The sequence below is a fragment of the Leopardus geoffroyi genome, chromosome B1 (genome assembly GCF_018350155.1).
Source record: "Leopardus geoffroyi isolate Oge1 chromosome B1, O.geoffroyi_Oge1_pat1.0, whole genome shotgun sequence".
Lineage (NCBI taxonomy): Eukaryota > Metazoa > Chordata > Mammalia > Carnivora > Felidae > Leopardus > Leopardus geoffroyi.
Genome location: NC_059327.1, coordinates 155125268 through 155146971, shown reverse-complemented (window position 1 = coordinate 155146971; position 21704 = coordinate 155125268). Strand labels below are relative to the sequence as shown.

At 35.5% G+C, this 21704-nt stretch overlaps 1 protein-coding gene across 35 annotated transcripts in view; it reads left to right on the top strand.

Moving 5' to 3' along the window:
• ADGRL3 (adhesion G protein-coupled receptor L3) overlaps window positions 1-21704 on the top strand; it is an 828850-nt gene that overhangs the window by 710962 nt on the left and 96184 nt on the right. For all 35 annotated transcript variants that reach the window (XM_045473912.1, XM_045473918.1, XM_045473914.1 and 32 more), the window contains one exon: window positions 18662-18871. In XM_045473912.1, the coding sequence (XP_045329868.1) occupies window positions 18662-18871 (210 nt within the window). The remainder of the gene's footprint in view (window positions 1-18661; window positions 18872-21704) is intronic.

The window sequence follows — 21704 nt, the reverse complement described above, 5'->3', positions numbered from 1 at the left end:
TTATCAAGTCGTAATTTATCAAGGGAAAGAAGGGCTAACACTGATTTTTGAATGGGGTGGTAAGAGAGATTTCATATTATTTTTTTTCTTGAGAGAGTGGGGGAAAGTCAAAATGAGAGAGTGAGAGAGAGTGTTAAGCAGCCTCCATGCCCAGCTCACCCAAATTGGAGCCCTACAAGGGACTCGATCTTACCACCAAGGGCTAGATCTCACAGCTGTGAGATAATGATCTTAACCAAAATCAAGAGTTGGACGCTTAACTGACTGAGCCACCCAGGCACCCCGATTTTGTATTTTTAAAGAAGAAACAGTCAACTGAGTAAGTCTGAAGATCTAATTGGCCTTAATAAGCGATTCATGAATCAGGTAGTGTCCCATCTAACAAGTAGAGAGGAAATCTGATGATTTGTACAAAATACAAGGCTTTTATAGGAGAGGAGAGGACACGGAAGCTATTAGCAAAATAAAGTAAAGGACTGTTTCAGGCAAGGTCACCTTCCCTTGGAGGAAGGGCATGGATCTATTTAGGTGTAATGACCTCACCTTTGGGGGGTGGGGGGTGGGGGTGGTAGAGGGCCTATGTGAGAGATTACCTCATGGGTACTAGCCAGAAAATTCCTGACTGGCTAAGAGTTACATTTCTTAGGGTAGGTTGAAACTGCAATTGGGGTTAGGTATTAAGTCCCAGTTTGGTGATTTAGCCTAAGTGATGCCATTTGGGGGTCTGTGGTTTCTTCAACAATAGCTGGGTCAATTGAGGCAGGTTAAAAAAGGAAGGAGTTGCTTCTACCATAGGGTGGCAATCTTGCTGGTTAATTATTTGTGAGTTTGCTTCTATTATCTATTGTCTATTCTTTAATAAGATTGTAATAAATGCTTTAAAATAAGGTTGACCATTTATATCACCTCTAGCTCCTTCCTCGACTCACATTGTAATTCTTTGAGAGATTAAAAAAAAACAAAAAACAAAAAAACAAAACCTTCCGGGGCACCTGGGTGGCTCAGTTGGTTGAGTGTCAACTTCGGCTCAGGTCACAGTCTCATGGTTGGAGCTCACATGGAGCTCGCTGCTGTCTGTGCAGAGCCTGCTTTGGATCTTCTGTCTCGCTCTCTCTCTGCCCCTTCCCCACTTGGGGGAGGCTCTCTCTCTCAAAAATATATAAATGTTGAAAATAAATAAAGAATAACAAAAAATTAAAAAAAAAACTTTTTCCTGTCAGTTCAACTCAATATTGATTTTTATTATTTTTAGAAGTCTTTACTTTCCTTAGTTTGATGTTTGCGTCTCTTTCTTTTTCTGTGTTTTGTGTATTGTCCCCACCCCAACTTCACTCCAGTCCAAGTATAAGCATTGATTTTGCTGTTTGAAATCATTGCATTTATTTCTTTTTTAGTAGTGATTCAAAATAGTGACAATTTAGAAAACTTTAGTGTCATATCATAGATTCTGTGTGTCAAATATTTTATAGTTAAACTTTTACTATGCTCGAAGAAAATAGATAGTTTTATGTTGCAAGTTTCAACAGTTGCTCCTGAAGGAAAGTACTTATTTTTTTAAAAAGAGTATTTTTATTTATTCTTTAAATGCCAAAAAAAATTATTTTGAATTTAAGCAATGATTTTATTAGTGAAAAATAAAATGCTTAGTTTATGATATTTAAGGTTATATACTTCTATTACCAAATTTTTATGCTCATTTTTTAAATTTTACCATATAAATTTTTTTATTTTTTTAATTTTACCACTCAATATAGGGTGATGGGACTGAGGGAGAGGGAGAGATTAAAAATCATAACTGGCATATAGTACTTTAAACTATGTGTTTATTTAAAGAAAAAAAAAACTAGAAGCTGAGGTTGAATACCTTCCAAATACAGGATATTCCACAAAAAAGAAAATGGTCAAACATATAAGACTTTGTTATATTACTTATCTTGAATAGTAACTTTATATTAAAAAATTGACAACCTTTTTGTAACCAAGAATTATTCTTGGATTTTCGTAGTGAACCATTTTATAATGATGCATTTCCTTCATAGGTTTATTAAAATTTGAAATTATTTCTTGGCTAGTATGCTGTTTTATTGTCTACCTGTCTCACTATACACTAGTGTGGTATTAAGGGCAGAGAGAAATGAAAGAGTCAGCCATGCGGATCATCTGGGGAAACACTGTTCCAGGTACATGGGACAAGATGTGTTTGAGGAGCTTCAAGAAGAACAGTGTAGTGGGAGTGGAAAGAGTAAGAGAGAAAGTGCGTTAGTGGAAAAAGCCAAAGGGTCTAGAATGGAAGGTTTTATAGGACCTCAGAATGAATTTGGGTGCAGGTTTTACTCAAAGTACAATGGAAAGCTGCAGGAGAGTTTTGAGCATATGTTATATAAGTAATATATTAAATGGCTTATATCTACAAGTTTGAAATACATACAAAACTTCAGCCATACCCAGACCTTAAATGTTATATATACTTCCTTAAAGTGTGGGTTAGTTTTTACACTGAGGAATAAATACTTTGCAAGATAGCTTATCTCTGTGTCTCTTTTAGCTCCTCTGAATTTTAAGTTCCTTGAAATCAGTTACTATATTTAGTCTGAAGTCCAACATACCTAGAACTAAGTCTGTACCAATTTGTGATTTTCTAGAACTCATTACATTTTTGTCTAGGCATTAATTTGTCTAAGTTAATTTGTCCAAGAAGCAACACATCCCTTTTAGTTAATAAAAGAACGACAGCACCACCTTCCTCAGTGACCTACACCCCTCCCTCTGTACCAGACACTTGCAAACACACATCTTTTAATTTCCTAGGTCAGAGAGAATATTTACGATTTCATATCACTGTGAGCAGTAGGCAAGGGAGATATTTCAAAATATGAGTGAGTGTGAAGGGAGAATTTTCTTCTCACCACCATGGCTCCCAGAGTACCACATGACCTCAACTCTAATGCTCCTTTGCATAAATAAGGAATGAAGAGTGCTGTCTCCCTGTCACTTCCCTCTAATCTACACTGGATCACCAATTGCCTACAGTCTTTTTCGTGTGACTTCTGATGAAGTTGCTCTAAAAGGGGGAAATTATTAGAAGAGGAAAGTTTTATGGATTCTTCCCTCTATCTCTGTACAGGATAGGGAGGAAAAGAAGAAAGGTAACCTATCTGATGATAGCAAGGAGGATACTTTTTTGCATATGCGTTTGAGAAGAAGAATTGGCAACTGGCCAGTGTCAAACTTCTTAAGTTTGTGAAAGGAGCAGGAACATCCAAAATTAGCTATTTATTGGGGCGCCTAGGTGGCTCAGTCGGTTAAGCGTCCGACTTCCGCTCAGGTCATGATCTCAAGGTCCGTGAGTTCCAGCCCCACATCTGGCTCCGTGCTGACAGCTCGGAGCCTGGAGCCTGTTTCGGATTCTGTGTCTCCCTCTTTCTCTCTCCTCCCCCGTTCATCCTCTGTCTCTCTCTTCTCAAAAATAAATAAACATTAAAAAAAATTTTGTTAAATAAAAAAAAAACAAAATTAGCTATTTATAGAGAGAGAACAGCTGAAATTATGGATTTGAAGAAAAATAAACCATTAAAAATTCTTCTTTCTTTTTTCTTTAAGTTTATTTATTTATTTTGAGAGAAAGAACACAAGAGGGGGAGGGGCAGACAGAGAGGGAGAGAGAGAATGCCATCAGCACAGAGCCCAACACGGGGCTCTAACACAAGAACCCGAATCATTACCTGAGCCAAGATCAGGAATTGGACACTTACCAGACTGAACCACTCAGGTGCCCTTGTTAAAAATTCTTCTATCACTTTTTTCTCTAGTCTTTTTATAGAACTTTTATTAAAGAGTTGAAGGGGACATGGGTGGCTCAGTCAGATAAATGTCTGACTCTTGATCTCAGCCCAGTCGTTTTCTCATGGTTTGTGGGATGGAGCCCTACACCAGGTTCTGTGCTGAGCCTGAAGCCTGCTTGGGATTTCCTCTCTTTCCCTCTCTGTTCCTTCCCTCATTCTCTCTCTCTCTCTCTCTCTCTCTCTCTCTCTCTCTCTCTCTCTCTCAAAATACATAAATAAATGTTTTTTAAAAGTTGAAAGAATGGTACAATAAACAACAAATATACAATAAATTTATACACCATTTTTCTGAATTTACATTTAAATTTTTGCCGCATTTGACTCTGACTTTTATGTGTATGTATGCATATATATTTAGCAGTATTGTTTGATTTTTCAAAAGTAAATTACTGACTTTATAATACTTAATTCCTGTCTTCCAGCATACATGTTTTAAGAACACAGACATTCTGTCTGTTCCATAAATGCACACAGGAAATTCAACATTGATAAAGTACTACCCTCTAGTACAGAGGCCATTACAATTTTTTCCAATACTTCTAATAATGTCCTTTATAGCCTTTGAATTTCCATGTAGGTCCCAATTAAGAATCACACTTTGCCTTTAATTGCCACATCTATTTAGCCTTATTTAATGTAGAAGTTTTCCTACCTGTTTTTGTCTTTCAGGAAAAGAACATTTAGTAGAATCCAGGCCATTTGTCCTGTAGGATGTTCCACAATTTCAATCTTTCTGATTATTTTCTCATAATTAGATTTGGGTTAAACATTTTTGGCAAGAAAACCCTGTGGGCAATGCTATATATCCTTCCTCTTGCATCAAGAGGCCCCTTATTAGAACATTGAATAGGACATTGAACTTTTTGTAACTAAGAGGAATCTGTTGAAATATATTTGAAAACTCGATTTTATTAATCTCATTTTAAAAACTGTAATGTGTTCACTGTACCCTTTATTTGTTTCTCAAGTAGTTGGTGATTGTCTTTGTGAGAGGCAAAGCTTATGGTCTAATTAGTAATACAGATAAGTAATCACTAAAATCAGAATTTCGTGAGAAGCGTCTTATCATTGTGGTACGGGATGCTATGGAAACACATAAGAACAAGCTTTAACTTGTCCTTGAAGTGTCAAGGAATATGTTCTAGATGAAGGCACATAACTGTTTAAGCAAAATGAGAGAGACAGGGTTGAAGTAGCATGAAATGAGCCTAGGTTTTTGTGGTTTTAAAGTATATTTTTTCAGTAAAATTTGTATTTTTAAGAGTACTAATAACACTCTCTCTGTTTTAGTTCTGGGTTGTAGTGGAATTTTTAAGTAGAAAGAGACCTGTGGTCTTCTCATACCCAGAGTGGATCCTCATACTTACAATTTTTAGGTTCTTTATCATCTTCAGTAAATAAGCTTGACTAAGAATAGGAACTTGAGATTCATCTGCAGTTCTAGTGAGAAATATTTTATAAGAAATAAGTAATCAAGGTGTGCCCGGTGGCTCAGTTTGTTAAGTATCCCACATGGTCTCACAGTTCATGTGTTCAAGCCCCACATTGGGCTCTGTGTTGACAGTTCAGAGCCTGGAGCCTGCCTCACATTCTGTGTGTCTCTCTCTCTGCCCCTCCCCCCCACCAAAGATAAATAAACATAAAAAAAAAAAAGATAAGTAATCAAGTTTATGGAGATTCCAAAGCTGGAGATTGGGTGAGGACTTCCCCTCTCAGAAAGGGCACCATATCCTATAATAATAGGGATGAATATCATGTCTCTAATGTCTACACACATTGTTTCATTTAGCTCACAATACCACAATAGGTATTATCATCATAATTTATTTGCCCACTTTATAATCTGAAGAGAACTTAGAATGAGAATTAAAAATCAGGAGACTTAGAGTCATGAGGAAATTGCTTCTTGTTCTCAGGCAAATCATTTGAACTTCCTGTTCTTACTATTAAATCAGTTACTTAAGACTAGTAATTTTTTCTAACATTATCTCAGGATTATTTTAGGGACTGAATAAAAAAATATTAAAATCATGTTGAGAATTATAAACTTTACTGAAAAGTTTTTTAAGTTTATTTATTTATTGAGAGAGAGAGAACAAGCAGGGGAAGGGCAGAGAGAGAGGGGGACAGAGGATCCGAAGTGGGCTCCATGCCGACAGCCAGAGGGCCAGCAGAGAGCTAGCAGAGAGTCTGATGTGGGGCTTGAACTCATGAACTGTGAGGCCATGACCTGTGCCAAAGTCAGACGCTTAGCCAACTGAGACACCCAGATGCCCCACTTAAAATATTTTTTAATTCACTATATGCTTGCCTGACCTCCAAACCCTTGAGCTCTTGAGCCTGGGAATACTTAGCTGTCAAGACCCAAATATTTAGTTTTATTTCTAATAAATTATAATGATTTTTACATACCCCTACACAGCTAAGTTTTCCCTAAAAAAGAGAAGAGTGTAGGCCAGTACTTTGCATCAATTTTCGAAGTGACAGATTCTTTTTTTTACAATGAAATAGCCAATACTAGATCTGCAGCAAGATATTATCATAACTGCATATAACTTTCCAGCCCTTCAAAGTGTTGGTTAGACGGACATTGTCAATTCCTGCACTATCAGCACTCCCAAATTCCATTTTAAGTGAAATTATAAATCAATACTAATACAATCAATCCATAATCTTTTTTATTGATTGTGTCTCTTCTTCATTCGTGCAACAATTTTTGGCACTGACTAACTGAAAGAATTATTTTTTTAATTATTTTAAATATAATGACTTTACTTACACAATTTTCCCATGCTTAGGAGGTATAATCAACCAACCAAGCAAATAAACTAAGCATAAAAACCTTCTCCATTCTAATGTCCTAAAAATATCCTCAACTGCTTATACTGTTCTTCGTTAGAACTAGTTGATGTGTTTACTAACTGTATTCTATTTGTTCCAGATCACAAAATTTTACTTTCTTTTCTAACATTGAGACTATTCAGCGATTGTTCTTCTTTTTGCCTAGCCTATTTCATTCCATTGTGTGTAGTAAATAAAGTGATAAAGCTAGAGAACTATTGGACTCCAGAGGAATTAGGCTAGGTTTTCCAGAATAGTTATTTATATAGCTTTCTAAGGTAGGCAACTAGGTCTACTTGTATAAATGAGATTTGAAAAGCATTTGAACAAAGATATGGCTGAACTGAACCACTTTTCCTAACTTGTTATAGACAATTCAAAGAATTGCCAGTTTACTACATGTATCCTTATAGTGTAAGCATTACTATTTAAAGGTTTTCTATGGTCGCTTGCTTACTGATTTAACTACCAGTTCATAGAACTTTTAAGATGTTAATTTTGTAAAATTTAATGTTAGCTCAAGTTATTGTCTATAGGCCTGTGTGGTAATTGTCCCCAGGGTTATTATCTGGAAGACCCCTATTCTGTTTAAAATGCAATAAATTTATTCATGAGAGTGGAAAAAAGAAAGCCTAGTTACTATCCCGTTTTTCTTTCTCCTGAAATTGCTTTAGTTAAGAAAATCAAATGAACATGGAATAATGGAGTAAAAATAAGAGGTGTGCACGTGTGTGTGTATCTGAGTGTTTATATCTACATTCTGTTTTATTTAGTACCTGAAGTATAGCAGGCATACAAGGAATATTCTTACCATGAATCTACCAAAATTTTAGTAGATATTTAGGGTTTGGTGTAGTTTCTATCTGTATGGTTTTCATAATCTAGTTATGCAAAATTACTTTCTCTTTTAAACCTAAGTTGATTTGTTTCTATTTTAAAACTTTTCTTTCTTATTGTGGTGAATTTATCTTTGCTTACATGCCGAAGGAAATTACTGGATGAGAAGAATGATACATATATAACAATGAACATATCTGCGTAATTCAAGTCTGGCTGTTCCATTGTTTCCTTTCATTGTACTTCAGCTCCTCTATGATATTCATATCATGTAACCCCTTTAAGATGTAGTTTCAAAAGTTGTGTGTGTATGTGTATGTGTGTGTGTGTGTGTGTGTGTGTGTGTGTTAATGGAAACAGTCTTAGTAGAGATTACCCATTTTGTATGAGAATTAGGAAATTTGCTGAATAATCACTGGCAAACCGTGTTAATAAAACTGTTAGATTTAATCATTGCATTCAAAGGATATTTTAAGGAAGTTTTTACCTTTGAAAGCCTGGCCCTGTCCATTTCTAAGGAACTTAGTAAAATTGGTCAGAAAAGGAATATGGGAGAGGATCTGTGGTTCTCTCCACTGTTGGTGAAGTTGTTAAGAGCATGGAGTAGTTGGCCACCAGAGTGAGCAACTTTTTGGAGAGCTCGTTGGGAAACAGCACTACCAGATCAAAAATATACTTAATATTTAATGAGTAATTATGTACATCTGTGTTATTGCTACTGAATAATGACATTAATAGTTTTTAACACTAATTAATAGTAGGGCTAATAAGTGTGAAAAACTATAAAACATTTTTATATGTGTCTTTCTGTCCTCTGATACTGTGAATTTTATTGGATATTTAAATTTTGGGACTATGTTATTGTGTATTTTTAAGATATGTAAGTGTGAGACTTCAAAAAGTTAGTACATAAACAGATATGACTCATATTTTTTTAATTTTTTTATGTTTATTTTTGAGAGAGAAAGACACACATACAGAGTGTGAGTGGGGATGGGCAGAGAGAGGAGGAGACACAGCACAGAGCCTGACGCGGGGCTCAGAACCACAAACCGTGAGATCATGACCTGAACTAAAGTCGATGTTAACCGTCTGAGTCACCCAGGCACTCCCTTAAAAAATTATATTTATTTTTGAGAGAGAGAGAGATTACTCATATTTAATAGAAATAGCTCTGTCATGTTTCTTTCTTTTTCTGTCTTTTTTTTTTTTGAGAATTAAAATTGAATAAAGTCAGAAGTAAAATTCACTTTGACCTATGGTTCTGCTCTTACCAAGCCCATATTACATACATTCCTAGTATTATGTTTTATCCAATGTGATGACATCAAACTAAATATCTTCTCAACAGAAATGTTGAGCCTAGGGGTGCCTGACTGAGTTGGTAGAGCATAAAACTCTTGATCTTGGGGTTATGAGTTCAAGCCCCACATTGGGTGTAGAGATTACTTAAAAATAAAACCTTCAAGAAAAATATTGAGCATAGAATGCAAAGGATTTTATTTAATATCTTTACCTAATAGGTTTTCAGACTTGTAGGAATTCGTTCTCATCTCTCTAAATATGCCCTTCCACTTTGTATCTAGAAGCTTCTTTTGGTAGACCAGCTGTTTGTCAATCAGTTCTTTTGCATCTGTGAATTCATCTCCGTGTCCAAAATATTCATCATTTTTAAACACTTCCAAGCACACTGGTTGTTAAATAATGTAAAACACTATCAAGGATAATGGTTTTAAAGCAGTGAGGTGACTTTACTTTATGAAATCAAGATTGGTTTCCAAATAACAATAAAGGTTTTAATAAAGGAATGAGAAAGTCCTGTTTAACTTGATTGCCCTTTCTAGTGACTTTTTTTTTCTTTTTTGGAAAATCTTAAATCCCCAATAATGTTTTCTCTGTATGGGGTTTTGTCCTAACCTACACAGAAATTCATGCAACTCAAATGGAGTCAGTCTATCTTTTTCTCGGTTCCTTATAGCTTTTTCAGAGTTCAGTAGCTTTGGAGAAACATCATAAAAATTTGTTTTATTATAATCTTTTTCTTCATTCTTATCTGTCATATAAGACATTCTTAGGGAATGTCATTAGGGAAATTAGGGAAAGACATTCTTCTTGTCCCACACTTTGAAAATATGATTTTATAGAAGGCCAGTATTCTCATGTCTTCTCTATGGCCAGCAGCAATGATATCCATCTTGTAGGTACATGTCTTAGGAGACTGTCTCCTTCCCTTTCTAGAAAATTAAAAAAAAAAAAAGAAAAGGAAAAAAAAAAAAACACCTATGCCCATTTTGAGGGAACTGAAAAATGACCAAAAAGTTTCATTATGAAACTTCATTATCATAGTAAGCAAACCACATCTCCTTATAGCTACCTTGTGTACAAGGTATACAGGACATTTACTAGGTAAGAAGTTTATAGGCTGGGTTGACTTTTCCAAAATTTACATTTGCACTGTCTATTGAATATGCACATAGATGCGCAAAGTCTATTTTGTGCCTGGACAACGTGTCAACAATCTTTTGTTTTATGTCTTCTGAAGTTCCATTAAAACTTTTATAGAAATCAAGAAAATGATTTCAAACTCCATGTTTCGGGACACCTGGGTGGCTCAGTCGGTTAAGTGTCCCGCTCTTGATTTGGGCTCAGGTCATGATCTCACAATTAGGGAGTTCAAGCCCTGCATTGTGCTTGTCAGCACAGAGCCTTCTTGGACTTTTCTCTCTTCTTTTCTCTCTGCCCCTCCCCTCTCACACAGGTTCTCTCTCTCTCTCTCTCTCAAAAATAAACATTAAAAAAAAAAGAAAGTTCAAACCCCATGTTTCAAATCAAAATACCTAAGAGCTAGGGGAAACATATTTTGTTGCCATGATTCAATATGTCACCTGATATACTAGAGAAAGTATGGTCATTGGTTAAGATCTGACAGAATCAGCTCTACACTATGAAGGGACAAAACATTGGCTATCCAAATTTCCCCTTTTGTTTTCTCACAGCACTGCAATGTGCCATCTCCAAGTCAGGAACAAAACAATAATGGGAACAAACAGTAATGAACGTTTATTCTTATGGTATACACTCATTGCATTCAATGAGTGTTCATTTCAACTGAGCATTCGTGTCTTTTTTGGGGGGAGATTAAAAAAAAAAACTTTTGGTTTTATAAAAACTTTCCTGCCTCATCCTAAACTTGTGAGATTCAACCTCCATATCCACATTCATACAACCTTCTCTCTCATGTGTGGTCCCAAATTTATTTCTGCATATTGTACGAAATGCTCTACTTTGCTTTCTTCTCCAATATGGTTTCATGAATTCTTCCATGTGTCTTTAAAATAGCACAGTTGTTTGGCCTGTTTTAGTATTGTCATCTTGTTATATTATTGTCATTCTCAGTTTCAGTAATGAATTGTTAGAAACATGGTCACAATATTTACAGTGTTAAGACTTGAAGTAGCACAAAGCACCATACAAATCAATCCATACACAGCAATGGATACATACAAATGGATACATACCAAAATCAATCCAAAGTCAAAGAGGAAGACATGATCACAAGCAGTGAAACTGTTATCACTCAGAGGGATGCAACATTGGATGATCCGATCCTGGGAAGTGCAAATAACGGATGCCAACATCAAGAGTCAGGGTGAAAAACAGCAGAAGTCGCTAAAGAAAATGGGTAATCAATGCTACATGAATTTGACACTGCAGATAGTAGAACTTCCAGCCTGTGTTCAGCCAGACTATCATACAGATTTTATAATTTTCTCCCAAACTTCTGAAGCATCTCTAAAGGCTGAGATCCTTTCATGAAGGATCTTTCCCAGCATTCGAAAACATAAAGCTAGGATAGTCCTGAGCAAACCTCGACAGTTACTTACCCTACCACTAATCCTTTCTCTGTTGCATACTAGGTGAATCATCTGGAGTAAATTACTTGTTCTTTGTGCTTCAGTTCCTTCATCTATAACTTGGAGATAATAATAATATCACATCATAATGTTTTATGTGATTGCATATCCTAATAAAACAAATAAGCACTTCTAACACAGTATGACATTTTAAAAGTTATGTTTTGGCTATCATCATCATCACCTTACTTTACTTAGAAACGCTAAGGATGGAATTTTCTGTCTGCCTAGCTTCATTCCCTACCCTCATCCCAGATACTTATAAAATCTTCTTTCTTATTTACTGCTCAGTCATTTCATTGCCTTTGAAAAGTTCTAACTGATCACTAATCTATTATTGGTTCATCAACTTTAATCTACCCTTTTTAACCTATTACTGTGTTTAACGCAGCGCCAGTAAGATACTTACTTAGTTCCTACATTTTCTACTATCTTCTTTTCTGTTTCCTTATTTTATGGTGGTTGTAAATTTGGCTCACCAAATATGGTGAATTAAATATTTTTTTTTTAATTCAAAGCAAGAAAATGTCAAATAACTTTGAGGCTGCTATGCTACACTTTTGAAACCAAGATTTGCTGAATAAGTTCTGTTGAATCCAAAGGACAGTTGGTTATGTATGTTTTTGTGTGCTCATAGGTGCCAGTATTTCTCTCTTAGCAATAAACGCCTGAAAATATTTAGATTGTTTTTTTTTTTCAATGTAATACAAATCTGAAAAATTTTGCTGATTTTTGGTTAATTTACTGTGAAAATATTAAATGTGGTTATGTTGTTCGTCTCAATGTCTTACTCAACTTTGACCTTCATCTTCTTCCACAAGGAAATCCTAATTTCCTGAGTGCATTGAACCCTTTATTTTTGCAAGCATTTGCAGAGTGAACTGTGTCTGATGACCTGTCTCCCAAGAGTTAGAGCAATGCTAGGAACTGATTTACACAGTTTACACAACATTCATCAGAAAATAGCCTTTTGTAACCTTACTGGCCTTATGCTTTTGTGATACATTAATAGCAAAGCAAGTGCTCATATTTTTGCAAAAAAGAAAGAAAGAAAATTTATTTTAGTTATGTTCCAAGTATTTCAGAAAGAGATAACGTTTAAGAGGCAATTTAAAAAATCATATTATTATGCTTTAACAAATCTGACTGAACATTTAAATGATACATTATTATGCAGAAAGTTAAACAGGTTCTTGATAATTACTGGCCCAGAATTAATAATTATATGGAGTGATTATTCAAGTAGTGTCTAGAAAATATAACTTTCTAAAATTATGATAAAAGAAAAACCATCCGGAGGGTTTACAAATTAATTCACATAGTTCATGTCCCATCTGGAAACACTTATGCAGTTAAAATGAAAAACATTTCACAATCTATTTCTCCATCTTGTTTGTTGACTTGCCTTATGACAATAAAGTTAGAAACATCAAGACTTCCACCAAAGGTCTTAGTGTACTCAGATTAATTATTTTAAAATCATGAGACGAAAGTCACGTTTTCCTTTTCCATAAATTTGGATTTAGTTTCATTAAATGTACCTGTTTGTATCTTTGAGTATTTTACATTGACAGAGTGTCTTCCACAAAACATCATTGTTTAGGGCATTTTTTTCCCCAAATGTGACACTCACCCTTTTGTGACATTTGTGTTACTCTCTCAGCTCTCCATGGTGATAGGCAAAGCAAATTCACTGAGACAAACAGAAAACAGAAAATCACAAACTTTGTGTAGATTTGACAAAATATTTGGCATTTAAAATATGAATAGAAATGTCATAGAAAACCTGAAAAACAAATATTGTTTTAATAAAAATTTCTTTCTAGAGAGTATAGAATCATTTCCTTTTCCAAAAGTATCTTCTTTCTGGAATATCATTCTGGGAATCATTCTGTCATTCTGCGTGAAGATTTCCTTTCACACCTCTCCATCTTCTCTTAAGAAGTTAATCTCCTTGAATCTTTTGATTTTTTGTCTTAAAAAAATTTTTTGTGAGTTTTTTAAGAATTCTTCCAAACAGATTATAGTAATCTATGTATGGTCAGACTCTGGCGGAGGTGGGGGGGGATTAGGTATATATCTCCCGTTGCTACTTTGTCTTTTTGTTATAGGTTAAAGAAGAATATAAAGGTGAAATTGAGCACCTTTGTGTTATATTATGTAAAAGTTATAAACACATTTGTGCAATAGTGTATGTAGAATTCAGATTCTAAAGTTAAAATCTGCCTCCTTCAGATAATGCAGGCACTTTGTGACCTTAATTCATCAATAGCACAAATATAATTAACATAAAATAAACTGGCAATGTTACAAAGTGAACTTAGGTAATTCATCAGTTGGTTGGAATAATGTTTTGTGTCCAATGTTTAATGTTAGTTAAAATAACATTAACATTTATTCTTGTCACAGTTATTATTTTTCTGATCCAACCCTTATCATTCATACAGACTTTTGATTATTTAAATGAAGGCTGCTGTCGAACAAGAAAATAATCCAGACTATTTTCAAATTAAAAAAGGAAATAAGAGGGGCACTTGGGTGGCTCAGTCGGTTAGGCGTCCTACTTCAGCTCAGGTCATGATCTCACGGTTTGTGAGTTCAAGCCCCACATCAGGCTCTGTGCTGATGGCTGGGAGCCTGGAGCCTGCTTTGGATTCTGTGTCTCCCTTTCTCTCTGCCCCTCCCTGGCTCACTCTCTGTCTCTCTCTCTCAAAAATAAATAAACATTAAAAAAAAATTTAAAAAAGGAAATAAGAAACATTGACTTTCTTGCTTTCATATATATTAGCTTAATTACTTATCACAAGACGCTGAAGCCTCAGTCATTTTATCTCTATGTGTATGGGGCTTTCGATACTTAAAAGGTTAAGTAGTTTGTTCAAGGTAACAATTGTGAAATTGGAGTGGCAGGGTTAAATCCATGCCTTTAGACCCTAAGACTTATTTCTGAAGTCTTCTTACTTCGCTGCATAGTTTGGCCTCCATTGTCATAATTAATGTAACACCTTGACGTTTCAACATATCTTAAAATATTATGGTGTAACATCCTTCTCATTCTTCAGCTCTAATTTTCTTTATCTTTTAGTTAAGATTTTAGAGTGTGTGATTTAAAAACCAAAGAGTTCCAAAGATTGTGCAGTGGACAGCATGATACAAATTTTAGTTTATAATTTAAATCCACTCTAGAAGATCGGGATAATTAGAGAGTCATTCAATCAACATATTAATTGTGCATCCACTCTATGGTATGTAATTTTATGTTATACCTGTGGATAAAATTGTGATTAGAAAGATAAAACAATTTATTCTCTTGGAGTATAATTTCTAGAGGGAGACACAGACAGTAGACAAGCAATGTTAACAAAATATATACTGTAGATAAGTGCTGATGAGAAAAATAATGCAGAAAAAGTAATAGAGAAAGTCAGAATGGGGAAAATGTGGTTGCAATTTCAGATATGGTGACTCAGAAAAACTATGAGAAGGTACCATTTGAAAGAGGGACTGAAAGAGGGTATCAAGTCAGCATGCAGCTGCCTTTTGGAAGAGCATTCCAGGCAAAGGGAACAGCAAATGCAAAGATTCTGAGCCTGGAATGTCTTTGACATATTCAAAGAATGGAGCAGGACAACTCGGTGGAATTAACTGAATGAAGGGGAGAATAGGAAATGGTGCCATGGAGATGCTGATGTTATAGTGCCTTGCAGACCTTTGAAAGACTGGTTTTTACTGTCATTGGGAAAGAAGACATTGGATGCCTTTCATCAATGAGTCATATCGTCTGAATTATATTTAAAAATAATCTCTCTTCCCTGTTGTATATAGAGGGAAGGGGGGTGAGGATCAAAGTGGGGAGATCAGTTAGGGGGCTACTAAAAAAAATGGATGGCTCCAACCACTTTGGTGTAGTTGAAGTGATGGGCATATACCAGCTTTAGAAGGCAGAGCCCACAAGATGTCCTGGTGGATAAAGTGTGGCATGTGAAAGAGAGGAATCAACGTGGCTCATAAGTTTTTGGCAAGAATACCTCAAAGAATGTTGTTGTTGTTGTTTACTGAAATGGGAAAACAGAGGGAAGAAAAGTTTGTTTGCGGGGTGGAGAAAGAAACAGGATATGATGAGGATCTCAGTTTTTAACATGTAATACTTGAAACCTTTTTAAGCATTCAGTGGAGATTAAAGGGATGTTAAACCTATACTGATATAGGTAATTCAGCTCTAAGGCATTTGGTCTAAGCAGAGTGCGATTATCATCATCATTCAAAAACAAATATTTATTAAGGATTTTTCGTTTGTCAAACCTAGTAGTACTACATGTTGGGTTAAAACATTAATAAGATATTAGATTAATAAGATTTCAAGGCACATAATGTTACGTATAGTACAGGTTATAGGTGATTGAGTTATATAGTGCTCACAAACATCAAACCTTGGAAATAAGAATACTTGATCGATCATCATACTGTTACACCATGCCTAAGAGTTTTATTCAATTGGCCATCCTTTTGAAGGGGATGTGGTTTTTTTCATAGCTTGGCCTTCTGAAAGTTCTGTTATGGTACGCTATGATAAAGAAGTCTATACTTACAGCTTTTATTGGCATTTAATATCCATTGTTCTTTTCCTTTCATCTTATTTATAAAATTCAAGTGGTGAGTTGTATCCTGAAGGGCTCTGCTATCACAGTATAGTAAGCACAGGGTGGTTGGTGTTGATGATTTCTGAGCTAGACACTAATACCTGAAAGGTGAATTCATCACTAGACTTTTTTTGTTCTGTCTTTGAGTGTAATGTACTTTTTCTACTGATGTTTTGGCATCTGGTATTCTTCTCTTAATAACTCTGCATGGGGTTTTTGATGGACTTATGAAGGCACTGAGTAAAGTAAATACATTTCTAATAATGCAACTACCCAGACAAAGGCAGGAGTTTTTTGGTTTCTTTCTTTCTTTCTTTCTTTCTTTCTTTCTTTCTTTCTTTCTTTCTCTCTCTCTCTCTCTCTCTCTCTCTCTCTCTCTCTCGTTAGTGTTTTAGGTCTTTAGGATACATTTGAGAATGTATTATACCTGCCATCTTTCCCATTATAGAAGACTGCTGTGCTGAACATTGGTGCTTGATACTCAAACACAGCATCTTTCCTTTGAGTCAAAGAAGAGAGCAAATAGCCCTCTGTTCAGGGAACCGGGTAGCACTAACCACTCTCTACATTCAAATAGTAAAAGTAATTTAAGCTATCTGAGACCCAACACTATGTTAGTGTCCCCTGGAGAACAAAGCAGTTAAAGCAAAATTTCATGTAGTTTTCTTTTCATGATTTCAGCTCCTTCCGAGAAATATACCTAGAGTTATGCAGGAATATTTCAAAACGGTTTCATTGACAGTGTGCTAGCAGAGTTCTGTATCAAATAACAACTGTGAAGTCTCATCTGGCAATCTGAGAAGAGTTATGATTTAGGTTACAGCATAGGGACTCACTTGTAAGAATTTTCATATTCAGAATAATCTTTGTATGATGTTTGTAAAAAACCTAAAAGTATGAAGTTTGAATAGACACAAGTAACACTGGAAAACCTGGATATTTATGTATTTTGAAAGTGAGTTAACAGTGTGGAAGACAACCAAATGTAGTAATCTCCATCCTAAAATAACAAGCAACGTGTATGATCTACACAGTGGAAAAAGATGTCAATTAGAAATGCATTTCTTTGGGGGCGCCTGGGTGGCGCAGTCGGTTAAGCGTCCGACTTCAGCCAGGTCATGATCTCATGGTCTGTGAGTTCGAGCCCCGCGTCAGGCTCTGGGCTGATGGCTCAGAGCCTGGAGCCTGTTTCCGATTCTGTGTCTCCCTCACTCTCTGCCCCTCCCCCGTTCATGCTCTGTCTCTCTCTGTCCTAAAAATAAATAAACGTTGAAAAAAAAAAAAAAGAAATGCATTTCTTTGTTTTTAATTAAAAAATTTCCCGTCCTCATATTACACTTGCACTGCTTATGCACATATCCATAAAAATCAAAGTCACTGTTTTTTTTTGTCCTTTAACATTTTGTATAAATGGCATCATACAGATCCCTTTGCCACTTACATTTTTAAAAAATCTAATGTTAGGTTTTTGAGAAGAAGTCCTACTTATGGAAGTTAGGTCTTCAGGGCTTTTCCAGAAACTTGTGAAGAAAAGAGGCATTGACAGTCATGGACAATTTCTGAACTCTGCTCCAATACCTTGGCATGCTGCTGTGTTGGGCCACTATATATTCTAATGCTTCACAGAAGTGTTTTGGGTAGAGTCAATCTACCATAGGGAAGGAATAGAGTCTGGAATCTTGGAACAAGGACAGAAATGAGATAGTACAAAGAACAAGGAACATGGATGGTATGGAACTCTCAAGATTATTTTAACAGAACCAAAAAAAAAAAAAATGCAGTTTTAGTACAGAAGCTTTTATGAGCTTTTTCTTTTTCTTAGCTCTATCTGTTTTATGCTGCTATGGGGTATAGTAATACTGAATGCTTATTTTCCATCTATGTATAACAGGCTCTATTCATGCAAACCCTTCAAGGATCAAACTTCCTGATCTCCTTAAGCCATTCAATATGAATATAAATCCAGTGTATATCCTCACTCTTTTAGATCTTCCACTAAATAAATGGTGCGCATATGTGGCTGTTCATCAGAATTAACTGGGAATCTTTATAAAAATACATACTTTTATGAACTCAACCTTGGAAATTTTAATAAAGAACCTACAGAACAGAGGAATTGTATTTTTTTATTAAAAAATCCCTTGGTGATTGAAAAAGCATTTCAGTTGAGACACCACTTCCTTAAGCATATAGCTTAATTTTTTAAATAGAGTATTCCCTAGTGGGAGTTGTCAAAGAATTAACCTAAAAAAGTGATATGAGTTGAAAAAATAAAATTTTCCCTGAAATCTTAGGCCAGAATTAGGTTAGGTTGCTTCAACTATTTGTATCCTAAAAGCATATTTAATCAAGAAAGGTACAAACACTACTGACATCCCTGAATAGCAAACTGATTTAAACTGCAGAAAATATAAAATCTTTTACCTGTGGACTAGAAAACCTGAACAATTAAGTTATCTTATTCATTGTGTGTGCATAGGATATTTAGCGCATTATGATAATCATGCTTCATGAATCCAGGCCCTCATAAGACTTCACAATCTGTTATGCATAAGTGCAACTTATGGCTTTTCTGTTGTATTTCCAGCACAGTGATGCGGTCCATGACCTTCTTCTGGATGTGATCACGTGGGTTGGAATTTTGCTGTCCCTTGTTTGTCTCCTGATTTGCATCTTCACATTTTGCTTTTTCCGTGGGCTCCAGAGTGACCGTAACACCATCCACAAGAACCTCTGCATCAGCCTTTTTGTAGCTGAACTGCTCTTCCTGATTGGGATCAACCGAACGGACCAACCAGTAAGCAGCTTCCACTGATGTTAGGAAAAAATGTCTCCATCTCCAGCTTTCTAATACCCAAAATATTCTTGTTTGAAAGTATCCTCTCTTCTAGTTGTCTAAGATAATTGTTAATTTTCAGATCTTACTCAGTTTCCCTTTTTCATACCCCATTGTTGTAAAGAGGCAGTGAATGTTAGGGATGTATGAATGTGCATTTCTTGAGAAATTCTGTTCATAACCTTGCAATTCTAAGGAACTGTATCTCCTCATTAGTTTGTATGTGTGGGTGTTTGTTTCATTTTGTTTTTATCAGAGCAGAATATTGATGAATGTCAAATAAAATCATGTGGGGATTTGAAGAATATCTCTCCTGATAGATACAATTGTTATTTTTCAAAGTTACATACTCTTTTTTTTTTAAGTTTATTTATTTATTTATTTTAGTAATCTTTACACCCAGTGTGGGGCTCCAACCCACAACCCTGATAAGAGTTGTATGCTTTCCTGACTGAGCCAGCCAGGTGCCCCCATCATATACTTAAAAAAAAAATCAGTTTATATCATATTAAAAACTTCATGTATAAAATGAGTTTTTTTTTAATTGACCTATTTGGAAAATAGTTTAAACCGTAGGTCATTTTTAGAATTTATAAACTCTTCCCAAATTTTGTTTGACACACATTTGTGCAAGTTCTGTTTTTACATCTTTAATGCCAGCTTTGTACTTTACTACTAACTATGTTCAGTCATCAGAAAATGAAAGAGAGGAAGGAAAGAAGTAGGAAAAGTAAAAGGGGGAAAGGAACTGCACCAGCCAACTGTTTGGGGTGAAACCAAACAGAAAACGTGAATAACAGATAGTATCTAATTATTCAACAGACTCTATGCCTGCTTATACTTTTTGTGAGGCCCGTTCTATTTACTTAGGATTCATGCACATAGCGCAAGTTTGCTTCATGACTAAACTGCAATTGAGAACAAAAAACTTCCATTTTTTTAGAAGATGTGTAGGCATAATAAATAATTCATTCCCTTAATGCTGTTCTCTGGTATGTGTCCATAAGTATGGAGTACTTTACAATAAAAATGCAGTTGGATTCATGTTTGTGATTACACATTCATGATTAATGGCTGTAAAGGGTACAATTATGGTGATTTTACTTTTAATTGGTTATCATACACAAATGTGACAGCTTTTCCCATAAATGCATACATATGAATAAGCAATCAAAGTGCACATTGCTTTCCCAAAAGAGTTAAGTCTTCTGATAACAAAAATTAATAGTTGAGGTTCCAACTCTAAAAAGCAAGAAATGGAAAACTGTGCTATTTCCAAGAAGAAATCATTTCATTCTCTTGTTAACCTGCAATTCAAATGCTGTGTGATTTCTTTTCATTTAGAAACCTTATTCATACTTTTGTTTCCTAATGTACATATTGTATGACAAACTTCACCACACGTTGTGTGCCGCACAAACTAACTTCTGACAAGTAGCCTAGAGAACAAAGATTGATATGAAAAAGTTGAGTAGAGGGGCGCCTGGGTGGCGCAGTCGATTAAGCATCCGACTTCAGCCAGGTCACGATCTCGCGGTCCGTGAGTTCGAGCCCCGTGTCAGGTTCTGGGCTGATGGCTCAGAGCCTGGAGCCTGTTTCCGATTCTGTGTCTCCCTCTCTCTCTGCTCCTCCCCCATTCATGCTCTGTCTCTCTCTGTCCCAAAAATAAAATAAACGTTGAAAAAAAAAATTAAAAAAAAAAAAAAAAAAGAAAAAGTTGAGTAGAGTGCATCTTAGCCCAACTTGTCTTTCTTCTTGTTGCTGGATAAGTGTCCTCTTCCTGACTTTTCTACGGTGAGTAGGCTCGGCTTTGTCTCTAGCCTGGTGACGTGAGACATCCTCATCGCCATCTCTCTTACTTGGTGAAACTGACTTGGCCTTTGTCTCTGTCTCAAGGATCATACTTATCATTGAATCCCTAATAATCTGATGATTTCTATAAATTTGTTGCCTTTTTCTAGTAGGAGCTATAGATTTTTAACTAGAATTTCTTAAATTAAAAATAAAGACTGCTGCTTCCCCCAAGGAGTGAGAATTCCAGAACTCACATAAGAAAATGAATATATGGTCAGCTGAAACTCGTAGTGCCTTAGAGAATATGCCAAAGTAGGGGCTGGCTGTCTTCTAGGCCAACATTTTTTACAATAACAAAAAAAAAGAAAGAAAGAAAGAGAAAGAAAGGAAGGAAGGAAGGAAGGAAGGAAGGAAGGAAGGAAGAAAGAAAGAAATAGAGGGAAAGAAAGTACTCTGGAGCCTTCTATTTTATTTTATTTTATTTTAAACCTACTTTTATACTTTTTAGTATGAACTTCCTAATGCCACCTTAAATCCTTTCTGAAATCAAGCAGGGAAGAAATAAACAAGCAAATAATAATAATGAATTGGTGATCCCATCACAAAATACTATAATTATTTTATTTTTATTTTTTAATCGTTATTTATTTTGAGAGAGACAGCAAGCATGAGCAGGGGAGGAGCAGAGAGAGAGGGAGAGAGAGAATCCCAGGCAGGCCCCATGCCATCAGCACAGAGCCCGCTGCAGGGTTGCAACCTAGGAACTAGGAGATCGTGACCTGAGCGGAGACTGAGTCAGATGCTCAACCAACTGAGCCATCCAGGCGCCCCTCGTTTTGAATTTAAGAGCTTTTATTCTCCTTGGTTTTAATGTTTCTCTTTCGTTTACAATTGAAGAATTTAATATGTTAGAACACCCATGATTAAGGCCAAGAAAAATAATTCATGTTGTGTTTTTAAAACGTTAATCTCAGAAATAATTATCAATAACTAGGCTCTT